Below are 23,561 nucleotides of genomic sequence, written 5' to 3' on the forward strand. Positions count from 1 at the left end.
TGAAGGAGGTGTTACATATTTCTGATACTCCAAGTACCACAAAGAAGGGTATTATGTGTGAGGTGAAAAAACTACCTGTAGTTTTTCCTGAATCAGATAAATTAAATGAAGTGTGTGATGATGCGTGGGTTTCCCCCGATAGAAAATTATTGGCGGTATACCCTTTCCCGCCAGAAGTTAAGGCGCATTGGGAAACACCCCTCAGGGTGGATAAGGCGCTCACATGCTTATCAGAAAAATATCCTAAAAAGTATACACACACATGCTGGTGTTATACTGTGACCAGCGATCGCCTCAGCCTGGATGTGCAGAGCTGAGGTGGCTTGGTCGGATTCCCTGACTAAAAATATTGATACCCTTGACAGGGACAGTATTTTATTGACTATAGAGCATTTAAAGAATGCATTTCTATATATACGAGATGCGCAGAGGGATATTTGCACTCTGGCATCAAGAGTAAATGCGATGTCCATATCTGCAAGAAGATGTTTATGGACACGACAGTGGTCAGGGGATGCAGATTCCAAACGGCACAAAGATGTATTGCCGTATAAAAGGGGAGGAGTTATTTGGGGTCGGTCCATGGGACCTGGTGGCCACGGCAACTGCTGGAAGATCCACCGTTTTTTACCCTAAGTCACATCTCTGCAGAAAAAGACACCGTCTTTTCAGCCTCAGTCTTTTCGTCCCTATAAGATATCTGCCCAGGGATAGAGGAAAGGGAAGAAGACTGCAGCAGGCAGCCCATTCCCAGTAACAGAAGCCCTCCACCGCTTCTACTAAGTTCTCAGCATGACGCTGGGACCGTACAGGACCCCTGGATCCTACAAGTAGTATCAAAGGGGCACAGATTGGAATGTCGAGGCGTTTCCCCCCTCGCAGGTTCCTGTAGTCTGCTGTACCAATGTCCCCCTCCGACAGGGAGGCAGTATTGAAAACAATTCACAAGCTGTATTCCCAGCAGGTGATAATAAAATTACCCCTCCTACAACAAGGAAAGGGGTATTGTTCCACACTATAGGGTGGTACTGAAGCCAGAAGGCTAGGTGAGACCGATTCTAAATCTGAAAAATTTGAACACTTACAAGGGTTCAAATCCAGATGGAGTCACTCAGAGCAGTGATAGCGAACTGGGAACAAGGGGACTATATGGTGTCCCGGGACATCAGGGATGCTTACCTCCATGTCCCAAAATTTGCTTTTCTCACCAAGGGTACCTCAGGTTCGTGGTACAGAACTGTCACTATCAGTTTCAGACGATGCCGTTGGAGTGTCCAAGGCACCCCGGGTCTTTACCAAGGTAATGACCGAAATGAGGATTCGTCTTCAAAGAAAATGGACGACCTCCTGATAAGAACAAGGTCCAGAGAACAGTTGGAGGTCGGAGTAGCACTATCTCAAGTAGTTCTACGACAGCACGGGTGGATTCTAAATATTCCAAAACCGCAGTTGTTCCGACGACACGTCTGCTGGTCCTAGGGATGATTCTGGACACAGTCCAGGAAAAGGGTGTTTCTCCCAGAGGAGAAAGCCAGGGAGTTATCCGAGCTAATCGGGATCCTCCTAAAACCAGGAAAAGTGTCAGTGCATCATTGCACAAGAGTCCTGGTAAAAAATGGTGGCTTATTACGAAGCGCTTCCATTCGGCAGATTTCACGCAAGAACTCTTCAGTGGGATCTGCTGGACAAATGGTCCGGATCGCATCTTCAGATGCATCAGCGGATAACCCTATATCCAAGGACAAGGGTGTCTCTCCTGTGGTGATTACAGAGTGCTCATCTTCTAGAGGGCCGCAGATTCGGCATTCAGGATTGGATGCTGGTATCCACGGAGGCCAGCCTGAGAGGCTGGGGAGCAGTCACACAGGGAAAAAATTTCCAGGGAGTGTGATCAAGTCTGGAGAATTCTCTCCACATAAATATACTGGAGCTAAGAGCAAATTTGTAATGCTATAAGCTTAGCAAGGCCTCTGCTTCAAGGTCAGCCGGTATTGATCCAGTGGGATAACATCACGGCAGTCGCCCACGTAAACAGATAGGGCGGCACAAGAAGCAGGAGGGCAGTGGTCAAAACTGCAAGGATTTTTCGCTAGACGGAAAATCATGTGATAGCACTGTCAGCAGTGTTCATTCCGGGAGTGGACGACTGGGAAGCAGACTTCCTCAGCAGGCACGACCTCCACCCGGGAGAGTGGGAACTTCATCGGGAAGTTTTCCGCATGATTGTGAACCGTTGGGAAAGACCAAAGGTGGAAATGATGGCGTCCCGCCCGAACAAAAAACGGGACAGGTATTGCGCCAGGTCACGAGACCTTCAGGCAATAGCTGTGGACGTCCTGGTAACACCGTGGGTGTAACAGTCGGTGTATGTGTTCCCTCTTCTGCTTCTCATAACCAAGGTATTGAGAATTATAAGACGTAGAGGAGTAAGAACTATACTCGTGGCTCCGGATTGGCCAAGAGGGACTTGGTACCCGGAACTTCAAGAGATGCTCACAGAGGACTAATGGCCTCGGGAGCTAAGATGGGATTTGCTTTCAGCAAGAACCATGTCTGTTCCAAGAGGAACCGTGGCATCTGCCTCTAAGAAAGGACCTGCTCCAGCAGGGACCTTGTCTGTTCCAAGACTTACCGCGACTGCGTTTGACGGCATGGCGGTTGAACGCCGGATCCTAAGGGAAAAGGCATTCCGGAAGAGGTCATACCTACCCTGGTCAAAGCCAGGAAGGAGGTGACCGCACAACGTTATCACCACATGTGGTGAAAATATGTTGCGTGGGTGAGGCCAGGAAGGCCCCACGAAAAAATTTCAACTAGGTCGATTTCTGCACTTCCTGAAAACAGGAGTGTCTATGAGCCTCAAACTGGGGTCCATTAAGGTTCAAGTTTCGGCCCTGTAGATTTTCTTCCAGAAAAAATTGGCTTCAATTCCTGAAGTCCAGACGTTTGTCAAGGGAGTATTGCATATACAGCCCCTTGTGTGCCTCCAGTTGCACCGTGGGATCTCAACGTAGTGTTGGGATTCCTCAAATCATATTGGTTTGAACCGATCAAATCTGTGGATTTGAAATATCTCACATGGAAAGGGACCATGTTGTGGCCCTGGCCTCGGCCAGGCGATTGTCAGAATTGGGGGCTTTGTCTTAAAAAAAGCTCATATTTGTTTTTCCATTCGGACAGGGCAGAACTGCGGACTCGTCCCCAGTTTCTTCCTAAGGTGGTGTCAGCGTTTCGCCTGAAACAACATATTGTGGTGCCTGCGGCTACTAGGGACTTGGAGGACTCCAAGTTGCTAGACGTTGTCGGGGCCCTAAAAATATATATATATATATATATATATATATATATATATATATATATATATATATATATATATATATATATATATATATAATATATATATATATATAATATTTCCAGGACGGCTGGAGTCAGAAAGTCTGACTTGCTGTTTATATTGTATGCACCCCAAAAGATGGGTGCTCCTGCTTCTAAGCAGACTATTGCTCGTTGGATTTGTAGTACAATTCAGCTTGCACAGTCTGTGGCAGGCCTGCCACAGCCAAAATCTGTCAATGCCCATTCCACAAGGAAGGTGGGCTCATCTTGGGCGGATGCCCGAGGGGGTCTCGGCTTTAAAATTTTGCCGAGCAGCTACGTGGTCAGGGGGGAACACGTTTGTAAAATTCTACAAATTTGATACCCTGGCTGAGGAGGACCTGGAGTTCTCTCATTCGGTGCTGCAGAGTCACCCGCACTCTCCCGCCCGTTTGGGAGCTTTGGTATAATCCCCATGGTCCTGACGGAGTCCCCAGCATCCACTAGGACGTTAGAGAAAATAAGATTTTACTTACCGATAAATCTATTTCTCGTAGTCCGTAGTGGATGCTGGGCGCCCATCCCAAGTGCGGATTGTCTGCATTACTTGTACATAGTTATTGTTACAAAAATCGGGTTATTATTGTTGTGAGCCATCTTTTTTAGAGGCTACTTCATTGTTATCATACTGTTAACTGGGTTCAGATCACAAGTTGTACGGTGTGATTGGTGTGGCTGGTTTGGGTCTTACCCGGGATTCAAGATCCTTCCTTATTGTGTACGCTCGTCCGGGCACAGTACCTAACTGAGGCTTGGAGGAGGGTCATAGGGGGAGGAGCCAGTACACACCATGTGATCCTAAAAGCTTGCTTTTGTGCCCTGTCTCCTGCGGAGCCGCTATTCCCCATGGTCCTGACGGAGTCCCCAGCATCCACTACGGACTACGAGAAATAGATTTATCGGTAAGTAAATTCTTATTTTTGGGGGGTTTTATTCTGAAAAGTGCAGAATAAGTTAATAGAATTGGCTTCACATGGCTCAAATCTTTTTTTTCTGCACCCCTAATTTAAGTACATGATTTATTTTAAACCTTTCTAAAATTCAAAACATTTTTTCTTGGGGACATTAATAGACATTATCAAATTTTAAAAGCCTTATCAAATCATTTTAAGATTTTTTTCCCCCCTGCTACAGGTTGTTCTCTCTCTCTCTCTCTCTCTCTCTCTCTCTCTCTCTCTCTCTCTCTCTCTCTCTCTCTCTCTCTCTCTCTCTCTCTCCTATCTATCTATATATATATATATATATATATATATATATATATATATATATATATAAATAAAGTGGAGAACAATACAGCGCCTAAATAGTGTTCTCGGGAAAATATGGCAATAATATAGACAACCACTTATCTGGTTCTAAAATCTTCAGTCAAACAACCACCAATGGAAACATAGCATGGGAGGCAGTCAATTGACCGCCTGTTGGGATCCCGTCGGTCAGAATACCGACGCCGGAATCCCGACACCAGCTGAAATGCCGGCGGTCGGAGTCCTGACTGTCGGCTGGTTACCCTGCTTGGGTGGTGGTCCACGCTGCAACCCGGAGGGGAATAGAAATACCGGGCCCGAAGCATGTCGAGCCCACGAGGGGACGCGCTGCGCTCGCTGCTGGGATCCCGGCTGTCGGGCTCCCGGCATCTGTCTCCTGACCGCGGGGATCTCGTACTGATCCCCATGGCATATGCAATAAAAGAAGAGAGCAACATAGTGTGTACCATTTATGTACACTGCACAATATCAATGTAGGTTTAGGCAAGGCCCTTTAGGGAACGTGCTATCCCCATTGAATGAGAATCATCATTGATAAAAAAAATGCACACAGAGGTTTAATAAAGCAATGACATACAACGGCTGAAAAAACACATGTACAAGATATAAAAACATAAAAGGCTTATCTGTCCAGGAGATATCAGGAGGCAGTTCTGACTCGTTTCATCCAGTGTCTGAACTTCATCAAGGGGAAGATGAAGTCTAGAAACTTCAGAATTCATCCCCCTTTTGAAGTCCAGGCACTGATGGACGAAACGCTTTGGGTGCTATCCCCATTGAATGAGAATCATCATCGATTAAAAATTAAAACACAGAGGTTTAATAAAGCAATTACATACAATGGCTGAAAAACACATGTACAAGATTTAAAAACCTAAAAGGCTTATCTGTCCATTAAAGGAAGTATCAGGAGTTAGTCCCAATGCGTTTCGTCCATCAGTGGGTTACAGCGGGTTTTAGCACAAGAAATCATTGTACCCACTTTTATTAAATTGGGTACTTTAAGTTCTGGCGCAAATGTAAAAATATCAATTGGATATGCTGGAAAACTGTATAAAAAAACATCCATCATGCTCTGTTGGTAATGTGCTTTAATGAGAAGTGAGTGAATGTTAATGTACAATGTTGCTGTATGTATGTTTTCTGGCGTGCAGTTGGCCGGAGACCAATTCCGGGTTCACGAAAGTGTACTTGGCTAATAAAATTCGAATCCTGTACTGCCTCATTTACTTTTAACAGACTTCACAAACGTTATTCCTTTTTGTAGTAATTTTATTTATTTTTTTCCCTTACACACAGTTCGGCCTTTGATACGAAGACAGAACAGCGTGTGGCAGTGAAAAAGCTTTCACGCCCCTTTCAGTCCATCATCCATGCCAAGCGTACCTATAGGGAACTTCGTCTTCTAAAGCACATGAAACATGAAAATGTGAGTTGCTTTCTTTGCATAATGTATCTCCCAGCTAATATTTTAATCCACCCTTCCATTGTCAACATCTAGAAATAAACACAAGTAATGTTAACTATTGGTGGGATTTCAGTCTCAATAGTGTATTCCTATTGGCACACCAAGTGAATTGAAAGTTCTGCCCATTATAGTAACAGTTGCAGTTCATTATATATTCCCACTGTTTCACTTGGTGCATAGTGAACAGGTAACAGCTGCTAAGAATAATGTAAGCACCTCATTTGTCTCATTATTATTATTTATTATCCTTTTGTATGGTGCCACAAATGTTCCGCAGCACCTAACAAAGTAAATGAGCAAAATAAGAAAATAGCACCTTGTAGTACAAGACCGTACAGGACATGTACATCAGGGTGGCAGAAACCGAGGTTTAAGAGTCATTTATTGTAAGGATTATGGAATAGAAGATAGGGAAGGAAAAGCACATGAGGGGTGAGGGCCCTGCTCATGAGAGCGTAACAGTCTAAAGCAGGGGTGGGGAACCTCAGGCCCGAGGGCCGTATAAGGCCCTCAAAGCCACTTGATCCGGCCCGGACAGGCTCACCTAAACGAGAGGAGATGCTGAGCACCCGCTGAGATTTTACCACCAGCGTGCGCCCGGCTCAGCAGCAGCCGGAGGCAGGAGCTCACTCCTGAGCTCCAGCTTCTGGCTCAGGCAGTGTACATGTGTGGCTGTGCGGCGCTATGGGAGAGACGTCATGACATCTTTCAGATGAGAGGGAGGGCAGCGGCCTGGAAGCAGGAGCAGGGCTGGTGAGCATTGTGGTTTTTTTTCCTTTTAATGTGTGTGTGTGTGTGTAAGCGGCGCTACTAGGGTGCATATTAAATGGGGCATAACTACAGGGGGCATATCTAATGAGGCATAACTGCAGGGGGCATATTTAATGGGGCATAACAACTGACGGGACATATCTAATGGGCCAAAACAACTGACAGTGGGCATATATAATGGGGCATAACAACTGACTGGGGGCAAATCTAATCGGGCATAACAAGAGACTGGGGGCATAACTACTGACTGGGGGAAGGCTAATTTTTAAGTTGATAATTTTTGTATGGCCCCCGAAGGATTTTAGAAATATCCAAATAGCCCTTGGTAGAAAAAAGGTTCCCCACCCCTGGTCTAAAGGAATATCATAAGTAATTTGCTGCTTTGCAAAGAATACTAGATAATGTGCCCTGTTTCAACTGGGCAAAGGTTTACTGGGCAGAACATTTTACCCTTTTTTCACTCCCTTAGGAGTCGAATTTTGCTAAGTCACTCATAAAAGTTGTCCTTTTGCTATTAATATATAGATATTTATTTTTACACTGATCACCCATAACATTGAAAACAATGGTGACATGAATAACTTTGATTAGCACTTTAAAATGGCACCTGTCAAGGGGTGGGATATATTAAGCAGCAAGTGAGCAGTCGGTTATTAAAGTTGATGTGTTGGAAGCAACTAAATGAGCAAGTGTAAGGATCTGAGCGGCATTGACACCAAGTTGTGATGACTAGACTACTGGGTCAGAGCGTCTCCAAAATTGTGGGGTGTTCGACATATGCAGTGGTTAGTACCTCCCAAAAGTTGCGCAATGAAGGACAACTTGTGAACCAGTGACGTGGTCATGGGCACCCAAGGCTTATTGATGTGTGTGAGGAGTGGTCCCACAGAAGACCTACTGTAGCGCAAATTGCTGGCAAAGTTAAAGGTGACTATGATAATAAAGTGTCAGAACACACAGTGCATGCAGCTTGCTGTGTAGTTTCAGACCAGTCAGAGTGCCTATGCTGACCCCCTGTCCACCGCCGAAAGCGCCTGCAATGGGCAGGCAAGCATAAGAACTGGATTTTGGAGCAGTGGCTGAAGGTAGCCTGGTCTGATGAATTGCGTTTTCTTTAACCTCATGTGGATGACCAGGTGCATGTGCATTGCTTACCTAGGGAAAGGATGTCACCAGGATGCACTGTAGGAAGAAGCCCATGCTCTGGGCAGTGTTCTGCTGGGATAGCTTGGGTCTTGTCATTCATGTTTGTTACTTAGACACATAAAGCCTACTTAAATGTTGTTGCAAAACAAGTACACCCCTTCATGACACAGTTTTCCCTGATGGCCGTGGCTAGGGAGGCCAATCTCTTACCATTTTTTTCAATCCCAGGTATTGGGATTGGAAAATGGTCTATCCCGGGATTGGCTTTTCCCCATGTGCCCGCCCTGCACACATAACTCGACATATATCACGGACTGGCAGGTGAGAAACATCTTCTCTCGGCGGCGGTTGACGGCGCATCGTGACCTCTCACTGCACGTCACGCTTCGCTGGAGAGCCGGGAGAGGAAGCCGGGCAGCGTCTGAGGACGCTTGACGCTGATCCCTCAATCCTCGGGGTTGGAGCTTCCATTCCCGGGATTTAATCCCGGACGTTTTTGGGCCTAAATCTCGGGATCCCGCCGATCCTGGGATTGGCCTCCCTAGCAGTGGTCTCTTTCAGCCGGATAGTGCGTCCTGCTACATTACAAACATTGTTCAGGAACAGGTTGAGGAACATGATAGTTTAAGGTGTTGGCTAGTCCTCCAAATTCCCCAGATGTCAATTCGATTGAGCATCTGCGGGATGTGCTGAAAAGACAAGTCTAAGACATGTACATGAAATCCTCAGAACAGTATAATATATTGTGTGTGTGTGTATATATACAGTACTGTGCCAACGTTTTAGGTGTGTAAAAATGCTACAAAGTAAGAACGCTTTCAGAAATAGAAGTTTTAATATTTTATTTTTTTATCAGTTAACAAAATGCAAAGTAAATGAACAGAAGAGAACTCTAAATCAAATCAATATTTGGTGTGACTATCCTCTGCCTTCTAAACAGCGTTAATTCTTCTTGATACACTTGCACAGTTTTTGAAGGAACTCAGCAGGGATGTTGTCCCAAAGATCTTGGAGAACTAATCACAGATCTTCTGTGAATGTAGGCTTGCTTACATCCTTCTGTCTCTTCATGTAATCCCAGGCAGACTTGATGTAATCACAGGTCTCTGTGGGGGGCCATATCATGAAGCAGAACGACAACCCCAAACTTACAGCCAATGTTCTTAAGAACTAGCTTCAGTGCAAATAAGATCAAGGAGTCCTGGCAGTTAAATGATATGGCCCTCACACTGCATATATAATGTGCAAAAGTTTAATGCTGGCCATACATTAGAACGACCAGCATTAGGTGCGAGTCGTCTCACAATTTCCCTTGAACTCCCCAGCAGCTCCCTGGCAGTCCCGGACTCACAAATTTGTGTTTTTATGACGCATGATGTGCATATGATCTTACGACCTATCGTGCACACCTATATGATAGCTCGTCTCTCGATCCATCGTATGCCTCACGAAAAGTAAAACTCTGGTCGACTGATCCATCGAACGATGCATTGTATGCGCATAAAACATGGTGCGATGTGCATACAATTACGACGGATAATATTGGCTGCACGTATGATTAGAGGATGCAACATTCGACCCGCTGGACCGCGCAATGAATTGTAATTGTCCCCAAATAATGCACGATGAAGCTTCCAAATCGTGTATTTGTACCTAAAATTGTTAGTGTATGGCCAGCTTTAGACAGGTGTGGATTAAATGCTGCAAAGTATAAATGCTTTCAAAAATACAAGTTGGTATATACAGTGTGTATGTGAATATATAATTACATATTCTGTACACTAAATAAATATATGTGTATGAATGGTTAACACCTCCATGTTGGAAGTATATTATACCTTAGTCATGTTTTTAATATACTGTAATTCAACTTGGCATGCATGCGGTACAATGCAGGGAAATAATAAAACAAAAGTAGATGAAATAAACAAAAATGAAATATACTAATATAATAATAAATAATAATAATAATTTACTTACCGGTAAATCTATTTCTGATAGTACGTAGAGGATGCTGGGGACTCCGTAAGGACCATGGGGAATAGACGGGCTCCGCAGGAGATAGGGCACTTTAATAAAGCTTTGGATTCTGGGTGTGCACTGACTCCTCCCTCTATGTCCCTCCTTCAGACCCCAGTTAGAGAAACTGTGCCCAGAGGAGATGAACGGTACGAGGAAAGGATTTTTGCAAATCTAAGGGCAAGATTCATACCAGCCACACCAATCACACCGTATAACTTGTGATAAACTACCCAGTTAACAGTATGAACAATAACATAGCCTCGGTTCAAACCCGATCAACTATAACATAACCCTTATGTAAGCAATAACTATATACAAGTCTTGCAGAAGAAGTCCGCACTTGGGACGGGCGCCCAGCATCCTCTACGGACTACGAGAAATAAATTTACCGGTAAGTAAAATCTTATTTTCTCTAACGTCCTAGAGGATGCTGGGGACTCCGTAAGGACCATGGGGATTATACCAAAGCTCCCATACGGGCGGGAGAGTGCGGATGACTCTGCAGCACCGATTGAGCAAACAGGAGGTCCTCCTCAGCCAGGGTATCAAACTTATAGAACTTTGCAAAGGTGTTTGACCCCGACCAAGTAGCAGCTCGGCACAGTTTAGTGCCGAGACCCCTGGGGCAGCCGCCCAAGAAGAGCCCACCTTCCTAGTGGAATGGGCCTTAACCGATTTAGGCAATGGCAATCCTGCCAAAGAATGCGCCTGCTGAATCGTGTTACAGATCCAGCGAGCAATAGTCTGCTTTGAAGCAGGAGCGCCAACCTTGGCCACATACAGAACAAACAGAGCTTCGGTCTTCCTGATCCTAGCTGTTCTGGTTACATAAATCTTCAAAGCCCTGACCACATCCAGGGACTCTGAATCCTCCAAGTCCCGTGTAGCCACAGGCACGACAATAGGTTGGTTCATATGAAAAGATGAGACCACCTTGGGCAGAAATTGAGGACGAGTCCTCAACTCTGCCCTATCCACGTGAAAAATCAGGTATGGGCTTTTATATGATAAAGCCGCCAATTCCGAAACCCGCCTTGCAGAAGCTAAGGCCAACAACATGACTACTTTCCAAGTGAGGTATTTCAACTCCACTGTTTTGAGTGGTTCAAACCAAGGTGACTTGAGGAAACTTAATACCACGTTAAGGTCCCAAGGTGCCACCGGAGGTACAAAGGGAGGCTGAATATGCAGCACTTTAGACCACAAACACAGCGGCTACACTACCAATAGCGCACTGGAAACATACTGATCCATCTGTCCGCCAGGATCGAAATCAATCACCACACACCGGTGATAAGCAATACGATCTGAAGCTACACACTATCCCTCCGGGTGTGTGCATCCTGAGACCGGACATTCCCGCATCTCCGGGTAAGAATCCAGTATTTAATCCTCTGCACTGGGACGCCAGTAGCAGGAGGATTGGAGAGACTTGTGTGATATATCTATTGGCAGTTGTTATAGTATCAATATACATTGTGACATAAATAAATGTAACAGACTGCAAAACCTGTTTAGTGTCACTTTAAACACATTGTTGCCATTAATCACATTGCTGCGGTTTATCTCTTATATTAAGTGGATTCTATCCGTCCTCTATTTTAGTGTGTGGAATACACAGATTTTTTAGATATTCATGTATGTGTGTTAATTTATTTTGAGTAAAATAATTGTATAAAAATCAAGGCAGACTCTTTGTTGTTGATTTCGGCAGTGAGTGAAAGCAAACACATAATTGACATAGATAATTATAAATATTCCATATTTAATTCAAGCGCACCATTGTTTTTCTTTTTGAATATGCAGCACGCCCTTCACAAAAGTCTGTACTTCAGGAAGAGAAGCCAATTCTCTTTGAAAGAAAATGGATAAGGCCGAAATTTGAACCTTTATGAACCCTAATTTTATGCCCAAATTTATTCCCGTTTGAAGGAAGTGAAGCAGACGGCCCAACTGGAACTCCTCCGTAGGAGCAGCTCTGGCCTCACACAAAGAAACATATTTTCGCCATATACGGTGATAATGTTTCGACGTCACGTCCTTCCTAGCCTTGATCAGGGTAGGAATGACCTCCGGAGGAATCCCTTTTTCCGCTAGGATCCGGCGTTCAACCGCCATGCCATCAAACGCAGCCACGGTAAGTCTTAGAACAGACAGGGCCCCTGCTGCAGCAGGTCCTGCCTTAGAGGAAGAGGCCACGGATCTTCTGTGAGCAACTCTTGCAGATCCGGATACCAAGTCCTCCTTGGCCAATCTGGAACAATGAGGATTGTTCTGACCCTTCTTATTCTTATTATCCTCAACACCTTGGGAATGAGAGGTAGAGGATGAAACACACAGACCGATCTGAACACCCAAGGGGTCACCAGAGCGTCTACCGCAACCGCCTGAGGGTCTCTTGACCTGGCACAATACCTCTTTAGCTTTTTGTTGAGGCGGGACGCCATCATGTCTATCTGAGGCAGTCCCCACCGATCCGTGATCTGTGTGAAGACTTCTTGATGAAGTCCCCACTCTCCCGGATGCAGGTCGTGCCTGTTGAGGAAGTCCGCCTCCCAGTTGTCCACCCCCGGGATGAACACTGCTGATAGTGCGCTTACATGGCCTTCCGCCCAGCGTAGAATCCTGGTCGCCTCTGCCATGGCCACTCTGCTCCTTGTGCCGCCTTGGCGGTTTACATGAGCCACTGCCGTGACATTGTCTGACTGAATCAGAACCGGTTTGTTCCAAAGCCATTCCTCTGCTTGGCGTAGGGCATTGTATATGGCCCTCAACTCCAGGACATTGATGTGTAGACCAGTCTCTAGGCTTGACCATAGACCCTGGAAATTTCTTCCTAGTGCGACAGCTCCCCAACCTCGGAAGCTCGTGTCCGTGGTCACCAGGACCCAGTCCTGAATGCCGAACCTGCGACCCTCCAGGAAAGCCCCAGAGTCATGCGGTGAACTTTGCGGAAGTAGGGGAGGACTTCTGCTCTTGGGAACTAGCCGAGTGCAGCTTTTTTCCCTTGCCTTTACCTCTGGCATCAAAGGACGATCCTCGTACCTTCTTGCTTTTATTGGAACGAAAGGACTGCATTTGATAATGCGGTACCTTCTTAGCATGCTGCGGGGGAACATAAGGTAAAAAATTTGATTTACCGGCCGTAGCAGTAGAGACAAGGTCCGAGAGGCATTCTCCAAACAACTCCTCCCCCTTGTAAGGCAATGACTCCATATGCCACTTTGAGTCGGCGTCTCCCGTCCACTGGCCCTCATTCCGAGTTGTTCGCTCGTTCTTTTTCATCGCATCGCAGCGATTTTCCGCAAACTGCGCATGCGCAATGTTCGCACTGCGACTGCGTCAAGTAAATTTGCTAAGAAGTTTGGTATTTTACTCACGGCATTACGAGGTTTTTTTCTTCGTTCTGGTGATCGTTGTGTGATTGACAGGAAGTGGGTGTTTCTGGGCGGAAACTGGCCGTTTTATGGGTGTGTGTGAAAAAACGCTACCGTTTCTGGGAAAAACGCGGGAGTGGCTGGAGAAACGGGGGAGTGTCTGGGCGAACGCTGGGTGTGTTTGTGACGTCAAACCAGGAACGAAACTGACTGAACTGATCGCAGTGGCAGAGTAAGTATCGAGCTACTCAGAAACTGCAAAGAAATTTCTATTCGCAATTTAGAGAATCTTTTGTTCGCAATTTTTCTAAGCTAAGATTCACTCCCAGTAGGCGGCGGCTTAGCGTGTGCAATGCTGCTAAAAGCAGCTTGCGAGCGAACAACTCTGAATGAGGGCCACTGTCGGGTCCACAAGAGTCGCCTTGCAGAAATAGACATAGCGTTTATTCTGGAGCTTAGTAAACAAATGTCTCTCTGAGCATCCCTCATATACAAGGCAGCATCTCTGATATGCTCAATGGTCATTAGAATGGTATCCCTATCTAAGGTGTCAAACTCCGTAGATAAGGAGTCTGCCCATGCCACGACAGCACTACAAACCCAGGCCGACGCCATGGCCGGTCTAACGATAGTTCCTGAATGTGTGTAAATGTGCTTCATGGTAATTTCCTGCTTGCGATCAGCAGGATCCTTGAGGGAAGAAGTATCCGGAGAAGGCAGTGCCACCTTCTTGGATAAGCGTGTCAGTGCCTTGTCTACTTTAGGCGAAGATTCCCATCGTATCCTATCCTTCTGTGGAAAAGGATACGCCATAAGAATCCTTTTGGGAACATGTAGTCTCCTATCCGGAGACTCCCAAGCCTTTTCGCACAATTCGCTTAACTCAAATGAGGACGGAAACGTGACCTCAGGCTTTTTCCCTTTATACATGTGAACCCTCGTGTCAGGGACAGGGGGTTCCTCAGTGATATGCAAAACCTCTTTTATGGCAATAATTATGTATCGAATACTCTTTGCCACCTTCGGCTGTAATTTTGCATCCTCATAGTCGACACTAGAGTCAGTATCTGTGTCAGCGACCTGGGATATGAGGCGCTTTTGAGACCCTGAAGGTCCTGGCGCCACAGGGACAGGCACGGTCTGGCTACCTGACTTATCCCTAGCTTCAGCCTTGTCTAACCTTTTATGCAGGAGATTCACATTTGCATTTAAGACATTCAGCATATCCACCCAGTCCGGTGTCGGCGTTGCCGACGGCGATCTGACATTCAAACATTCCCCCTCCACATTAAGCGAGCCTTCCTCGTCAAACATGTCGACACACACGTACCGACACACTTCACACACACACACACACACACACACACACACACACACACACACACACACACACACACACACACAGGGAAACCTCTTTTCTGAAGACAGTATCCCTTTTAAGGCCCTTTGGAGAGACAGAGAGAGAGTATGCCAGCACACAACCCAGCGCAATGACCCTGGAGACCAACACAAAATGTTTTCCCCCAGCAGCGCTGTATAATATCTTAGCCGCCAATTATGTGTCCCCCCTCTCTTTTAAACACCCCTTCACCGTGTGTAAGCAGCGGAGAGTCCGGGGAGCTTCCTCTCAGCGTTCTGTGGAGAGAAACATGGTGCTGGTGAGTGCTGAGGGAGAAGCCCCGCCCCCTCGGCGGCGGGCTTCGGTACCGCTCAAATTTGTGTAAAAATGGCGGGGGCTCTTTTTTAAATACATGTACAGTGCCCAGCTGTACATGTATATATCTTTTTGCCATGTTTTGAGGTGTTATTATTGCTGCCCAGGGCGCCCCCCCCTGCGCCCTGCACCCATACAGTGATCGGAGTGTGTGAGGTGTGTGGAGCAATGACGCACAGCTGCGGTGCTGTGCGTTACCTCAGTGAAGCCGCTGAAGGCTTCTGCCACCTGAGACGTCTTGTTGCTTCTGTTCTTCTGGCTCTGTGAGGAGAACGGCTAATGGTGTCCAGTAGCTGAGGAAGCAGATCCTATAATTTAAGTAGGTCTGCTCCTCTCTCACCAGTCCCTCGATGCAGGGAGCCTGTTGCCAGCAGTGCTCCCTGTAAAAATAGAAAAATCCAAACAAAAATGCTTTCTAATGCAAAGAACTCAGGAGAGCTCCCTGCACTGCACCCATCTTCCTCTGGGCACAGTGTAAAACTGGGGTCTGGAGGAGGGACATAGAGGGAGGAGCCAGTTCACACCCAGAATCCAAAGCTTTCTTAAAGTGCCCTATCTCCTGCGGAGCCCGTCTATTCCCCATGGTCCTTACGGAGTCCCCAGCATCCCCTAGGACGTTAGAGAAAATAAAAAACAAAAATACTAGAAGATGTGTAATTGAATGCCAATTGGATAAAGTGCTGGGTTTGAGAAATAGTGTGGTGCTGCATTCCTCCTGGTGGGAAAAAAGTTCAGTTTACATGATAAATAGGTGGTGAAGTGTGGCATACCGCGCTCTCATTGGGAATATTCAGTGCACAGTGCAGTGGGTACCTTGATGCTCGTCCTGTCCTGGGGATGATATATCAACAAACAAGAAACCATTCAAACAGTAAAATCATCTGAGATCTTCAATCCACCGGTCACAATACCTCCCTCTACATCCCACCCCCTTAGAGCCTGACAGTTGGCATGCTGACTTGCAGGGCTATTCCCACGACACCCATAGAGTAGGAACAGAACAGTCTTTAATATTGTCACTGAATTGAATTGATCTCATTCTGTGATCCAGTACTTGTGTGCAACCAGCTACTTTTAATTATATCACCCATTTTTATTTTTTTTATTGTATATGTTTAGTTCAGATGCCTGAGCATCAATACAAGGCATTAGCAAATAAAGCTTTATTTTATTACTCATTTCCACCCCACTAGAACTATACGTCATACGAGTTTGGACAGCTCGCTGGCACCAGTTACACTTAAACTGGGAACAAGACACTGTTTATAGTGTAGTTTCGAGCCCTAGTAAGCTTTATTTCAAGGCTAGTAACTAAATGGATGCAGTGGTCGCCTTTTAAATGTTTGAATCGCTGTGTCTGGATTGTTAGCAGCCCCAAGTTTTCTTTTAATTTTTATAGTCTTACTGTTTTTTGAGTGATCTTTCTTAATAGCGTCTTATGCGCATATTGGAAAGAGTCACTCCAACAACTCTCCGCCGGGTCGTGACAACACTTACCCACGTGTACAGTGCTGTTTCGGCGGGCGTCTGTGTCGGATATACTAGCAGGTCCATCAGACGTTACCAGGCATTGGCCGGAGCTGGGGGAGAAGGTAAGGCATCGGTTCCGAGTAGCACATGGAATACGGACACAGCCGCACTGTTTTGGGAGGAGACTACCAAACAGTAGCTGACGTGCCGCCACCACGAGTGCTCCAGCGCTAGGCCTTAGGGATCAGAGGCTCCAGGAATAGTATGAGGCTGCGATTCCTGGGTTGATGTCCGCAGTGGGGAGTCAGACGCTCTCCTGGTCGCCTCTACCCCCGGTTCATGACCAGTTTCCGCCGAGTCTCCCGCCATGAACTGTTTCCTCGCTTTCGTCTCAGACGCTATCAACTACACTGGGAGACGAGGGGACCTGGTCGCAGCATAGGCTGCTGTATGACCGTGGCGTCTGTGTTCACTGATTGTACCACGAGGGTACCCGGTAGCAGCATAGGCGGCTGCGTGACCGGTGCGTCCGAGTTCACGGAGGGCCCGTTCGCAGCATAGGCGGCTGTGTGACCGGTGGGGCAGTGTACACTAGTAGCGTCTGGATACACTCAGCGTTCGCTAACGTATTGATCGATCCTGGATACGGGGTAAGTCTCCCTGTATCCCACTCTACGGAGTACGGGCTATACAGCACTAAATCTCTATCTACTGTTTTGAGTATGAATAGTTAGATAAGTGCCTATTGCATATGAGTCTGTATACCATTACTGTTCTGTTGCATTGCGTCTGAATACATTACATATGTTAAACATGATTCAGTAAATGTGTTCTCCTACATACTTAAAATATTAATGTAGTTGACGATATGCTCATATTGCTTAATATACTAATATATAACGTGACTGACTGCTAGTATGATGCTGACTGCTACAGGGTTGTCAGTTTGTTTTGCAGATCCTCAATGCTGGTGCATGAGGAGGATCAAATGGATATAATTTTAAAAGGTAAAGTGATAGTCACAAAAATTGTGTAGTGCTGATTATTTATCATGTAATAAAGCGACAATGGTAAGGACACTCATACCATGTTTGAAGCTGTATTATCCTCTTATTATCGGGTTCAGTATGGCTTGTATGTATAATGTTTAGCTCAGCAATGCAGGAACAAGTGTATTCACCTGGGGCTATATTTACACAAGTTTATCCAGGAAATTAGATGGATAATCCCCCAAAATCATGTACCAGGAATAGGGTTACAAGCCCTTACATACAGCAGCAGCTTCTCAGAATCAGTGGTAAGTAAATCTTCACTCTCGCAGACTACACATTGTTTAGATTCATCAGTAGATGAAAGCCCTATTATTCTACTTCATCATATGAAAAAGAGGTAGGTCTCAGCTCTCGAAATTACCTGAGTTAATTGAAAGCAATAAAGCTATCTTATCCTTGGAGGATACAGTAAAGCCTGTGTTAAAAACCAAGGCACCTATGTTTAAACATCCCAATACTTGAGTTCCAAGAAAATCATGGAAGAGGTTGGGTAACGCCCAATAAAAAGTTAGAATTCTTAAGAAATGGAATTCTTATGATCTGCTTCCAGCTGGGGATTGTTTAAAAAAAGGGGCGATGGCTCCTAAAGTAGATAAGGCGAATCTACAATAGCTTTGCTTTCAATTTTCTTGTCTAGGGCTGTCATGAGGCCAAGCCTTGGCTTCGGCTTAAATGGCAAAGGCAGTGGTTGCCTGGGCTGATGCAATGGAAGGAGATTTTTTCAAGAACAGGAATCTCATATGGCTCATATAAAAGACTGCAATGTTCCTGGAAGCATTGGATATGGGCAAAATATTTACTCCAGGGCATCAGCCTTAACTATACCTGCTCATACAGCAGTTTAGCTGGGTATGTGGAAGATCTACAGCCACACCGCGCTGGATATGCCCAATCTCACCAGATTTTGGAAGCTATGCAGTGTGGGGCCTGGTGAGAAATACCAGCTGCTGTAGATGGAATCATTGTCTTGTTCTAAAAATATTTATGTTTGGTAGGAATTGACAGATAATCCGGAGTCAGAAGCAGACTCCAAGAAAGTCAGGTTCCTTCCACATACAGTTCACGCGTTGATATTACAATATCAATAGAAGCCTGTCATAGGCTGAATCCCACGTCAGTGTGATTTCAAAATAGGAAACCATTCAGCTACCGGAAGATCTACAGTGTGGGCCTGGTTAGTATTCGGATATCAGGGAATACCAGGTGCTATAGAAAAATCAAACCATCAGCGGATGGTGTGGGCTTCTCCTGGGAGATCCCAGGTTGGGGGGCCAACTTCATCAGGTCACAGACCTGGCATGATATCTCTAGTTATGTTTCGCCTTCAAAACAGCCTATCTCGGATATATAGACGAAGGGCTAGCTTTGCAAGAAGCAGGTCAGAAAATTGCATTGCTCAGGAATAGTTACTCCAGTTCCTCTGGCAAACAAGGACAAGGTTTTACTTCAACCTGGCTTAGTCGGAAGTCAAATGAGGCATTTCGACTCAAGCTCAATCCGAAAAATGCTGAGCAAATACATTTGGAAACATGGAATCATTATGTTCCTTATGTGTGGCATGGAGCCAGGGGGTTTTATGGATCCCTGGAGATACAGGAGGCTTACCTACATGTTCCTATACTTTTGTCCATCAGTGTTATCCAAGGTTCGGTTATTCCTCCAGAAAAGCATTTTTCAGTTTAGGCTTTACCTTTTGGGTTAGCCACAGTCCCCGGAGTATTTACCAGAAATATGGGGGCAACAGCACCTTATCTCCGCCAGCAGGGGTTAAGGTTTTTTCCCATACCTAGGATCTTTTAATCCTGGCACAGTCGCAGAGATTGCTCTTGTCATCGTCAACAGCAATAATGAGTTGCAGGCAAGTGACTCATAACTTGGGGAAAATCGTCTCCAGTTTCGTCACATCAGATGACTCACTTGGGGGCTGTACTGGATCATGTCTGCAGAGAGTAATTTTTTACTTCGCAACAATAAATCCATGGTTCAGTATAGGATTCAAGAATCGCCACAAACTCAAACGGTATCCATTCACGCAGCAATGTGGGGATGGGTTTGGTGGTATCTGCATCAACAAGAGGGAGTATGCACAATTCCACTCTAGGTCTCTGCATCGTCTGATTCTTACCTAGTAGAATCTACAACCACGCCACTCTGGATATGCCCAGACTTCATTGGATCATGGAAGATTAGCAGTGTGGGCCTGGTTGGTACCTAGAGAGACCAGCTGGGGATACAAGGTGTAGTAAGTATTAATGGATTGCTTCAGATAATAAAGACTGACTATGGAACTTATGATAAAAGTAAGAAGGTCATTAGCCTGGTGGCTACAGACATCCCAGCGGACAAAGGAAAATCCTTTGATATTGGATTGGGAAGATTCTGATACTAGGATTAGTGCCAGGGAGATTGTGTTCCCAAAGTGCTGTCTACCAATAAAGGTTGACACCTCGGGCCATATACAGGGCACCGGTGTGGGCACGGGACAGTCTTCATGTGAAAACCAGTCCAGTTCCGCTTGGACAAGACAACGGCACTAGAGTAACTCTACATCGGGAAGTAACTTTCAGCCGAAAAGGGGATGAAGAAGGTAAGTCGCATACCTAAGAGGATGGATTTCATCATGCAAACCTTGTCCGCTGTTTTCAGTCCGAGAATCATAAACTGGTAAATTGGACTTTTCAAGTCGATACACCATTCAGAGGAGTGAATGGGCTCTACACCCAGAGATCTTCCGGAATCTACAAAACAAGTGGTGTGTACTAGAGATGTATCTCAGAAAGTCTTGGTTGAACAACAAAGTACTCGCATATGGGTCAAGAACAAAGGATCCCATGTCGATCGTTATGGATACCTTATCGGTGAGACAGGACCTTCATCTGGCAGATGTGTTTTCCTCTAAATACCCTATTACCCAGGGTTGTGAGTAAGTTAAAACAGGAAGAATAGCAGAGAATGGCAATGGATGCTCTACTTCTGCTTCCTCAACGTCCAGACCTACTAATGTAGGGTACTGGTTATCACAGACATGTGGGTCGGCTGTCTTTGACAGCGTGGCCATTGAAACCTTTATCCTCGGGTCAAGAGGATACTTTCAGACAGTTTCAGAGCAAGGAAACCTTTCTAAGATCACATATATCATCAAATATGGCAAGCCTATATTCTTTGGTACAGTGAAAGAAAACCTACAGCCACACCACGCTTAATATGCCCAATCTTACCAGATCTGGGAAGCTATGCAGTGTTGGGCCTGGTGAGTACTTGGATGGGGAACATCTGCAAACACCAGTTGCTGTAGGTGAATGGCCCCCAATTTTTTTTTTTCAGAGTTCCAGGGTCATAGCATTCCTTCATACGGGAAGGAATGGCTTCCTTGAGAGAAGTAAGGGTCTGCATCGACTGTAGAGTTCCAAAAGTAATTAACCAACTTACAGGATGTGCGTATCTTCTTTTTTTTTTTTTTCCAGGGTATGCTGCGCATCAACATCTTGGTTGTTTTTTCCTACAGTGCCGTGGGACTTGGTTAGTCCTGAAAATCCTTCAAGTTGCCCCATTTGAACCACTTAATTAAGTGTCTTTTCTACTGACTGAGTCGTCAGCTAGAAGAATATCAGACTTAGGGATTGTCATATTGTTCCCCAGTTCTGATTGTTTATCCAGAGAAAGTAGTTCGCAGAACTAGATCTGGGTATCTTCCTAAGGTGATGATTAACTTCCACCTTAAGAAAAGGAAATATTGTCCCGGCCTTTTAGAGTCTGGACCTTTTCTGTGGGAGATGCATCACTGGACGTGATCCGTGCATTAAGGATCTACGTAGATGGTACCAGTGTCATCAGAGAAGCATATTCTATTTTCTTTCTCTATGGATTTCATATGAGAGGATGACCTGCTGGTAGGCAGACACTGGCAAGATGACTTCATATGACGAAGCATATTTTCTAGCTAATCTTCCTATCCCGGGCAATGTCTCTGTTCACTCTACCCGTAAGGTAGGTCCTTCATGGGCAGCATAATGGGGTCAATTCTGTTCAGCGACAGTTCAATAGCGCCGGGAGTTAGCTCCCATTGCTGTTCAATTCAGCTCATGTTAAGTCGGCGAAGGCCCGTTCTCGCCGACTTAACAGGTTGAATTGTCAGGTGAACAGGCATGCTCCGTCTTAACTCCCCGCCGCGATGCTGATTCCCGACAGAATCAGCCTCACGGTGGCCGCGCGGCAGCACTTTTGTCCGATTTCCTCTCTCATTCCCCGGGGGTGAGAGAAGAATTCCCGACAATTGGTGTCACTTGGCGCTGTATTGAATAGTGCCGGGAGCTAACTCCCGGCGCCATTAAACTGTCGCTGAATAGAATTAACCCCAATGTGATGCTTAAGCAGAACAGGTATGTAAGGCAGCCATATGGTCTTCCATTTACACAATCAATAAGACATTATGCTTTGGATACCTTTGCCTCTCACGATGCTGAATTCAAGCGAAGGATTCTCCTGAGCATTAGGAGTGTCCCCACCGCTAAACTGCTTTGGGAAATCCCATTGTTATCCTATGGATAACCTGTGGACCCTGCCGGAGAAATATACGTTATGGTAAGAACTTACAGTTGATAACGGTATTTCTCCTATGTCCGCAGGTTCCACAGGGATCCCACCCTGACGCACCTGATTTGAGAATCCTTTTTTACTCAATAACTTCTTCCTCCTTGTACGGAAAGGTGTACATGTGTGTTATTCTCGCCTGATGAGGGTTCTACACAATGCTCCTGCCTTGAACTTTGGAATACAACTGATTTGCCTGAGCCAGGGGGCGGGGATATGTGGATGGGCCCGTTGCATGCTGGGAGGCCGGAAAGCTTTGATTGGTGCAAATCTGCTGTCGCTCCATCATATCCCATTGTTATCCTGTGGAACCTGTGGACTTACGAGAAATACCGTTAACAACAGTAAGTTCTTACCATAACGTGTGTGTGTGTGTGTGTGTGTCGGGTAGTGCTGCAGAAAGTCACTTCTGGGTGTTGCGGTGGTGGGACTCCCGGTAACCACCACGTTACATGCACCAACGTCACTTTGTCAAGGATACTTGTCCACTGTACTGGGTCCATTTTTATAGGTAGTTTCTTTAAAAAAAAAAAAAAAAAAAACTTTATTGAAAAGAACAGAAGTTCTAAACAGGAACTTCCTTAAAAAGGCGGCAAGGACCTGTTTCAGCATTTGAGTATGTGGTTTATGTGTGGATGTGTTAAAAATTGTATATTGGTCAGCTAGAGATTATGTGCATTATCAAAATTGGTAATAATGTGTTTGATAATTCTGTGTTCATAAAAATACACTCAGTTCAATGTCTGTTTTTAGTGTCCTTAGTTCATATATCCATTTGGTCTCCACTTTTTTTAGTTCCGCCTTTCTCTGACAAACCACCAGAGAAAGAAATCCCATGCAAGAGGCAAAAGACACACGTAACATCAGCAAAAGAGGAACAAGAGGGGGCAAGAAGAAAAATAAGAGACCCCAGACACAAGTAAATACAATTGAACAAGAAGAAAAAAAAAGAAACAATCTTCAACTTAAGTAACAAGTCACTTACCCAAATAAGCTTATTAATTAAAGGCTTGAAGTTCACACCCCATTCAACAGTGAACCAATTTGCCGTCTTCATCAATATACAAAAATGAATACGAAAATTGCATAAGAAAATTCTTTAATAAAGAACAAGGAATGCAATCGAGCACTAACCCAACTGAATACCAACATAAAGGATATAAACCAATAGATAGAGGAGGAAGTTAGATTCCTGACAAAAATAAATCGCACTATAACCTCACAAAAGGAGAGAGAGAGAAGCACTCAAGGAATTAAAACAGGATAAAACTGTAGTAATCAAACTGGTAGATAAGGGAGGAGGAT

General features: G+C 45.3%; 1 protein-coding gene across 2 annotated transcripts in view; it reads left to right on the plus strand.

Annotated features, from left to right (window-relative positions):
* Positions 1–23,561, plus strand: part of LOC135041345 (mitogen-activated protein kinase 14) — a 335,823-nt gene that overhangs the window by 27,454 nt on the left and 284,808 nt on the right. For both annotated transcript variants that reach the window (XM_063954930.1, XM_063954929.1), the window contains exon 2: positions 5,946–6,075. In XM_063954930.1, the coding sequence (XP_063811000.1) occupies positions 5,946–6,075 (130 nt within the window). The remainder of the gene's footprint in view (positions 1–5,945; positions 6,076–23,561) is intronic.

The sequence above is a fragment of the Pseudophryne corroboree genome, chromosome 2, assembly GCF_028390025.1.
Source record: "Pseudophryne corroboree isolate aPseCor3 chromosome 2, aPseCor3.hap2, whole genome shotgun sequence".
Taxonomy (NCBI): domain Eukaryota; kingdom Metazoa; phylum Chordata; class Amphibia; order Anura; family Myobatrachidae; genus Pseudophryne; species Pseudophryne corroboree.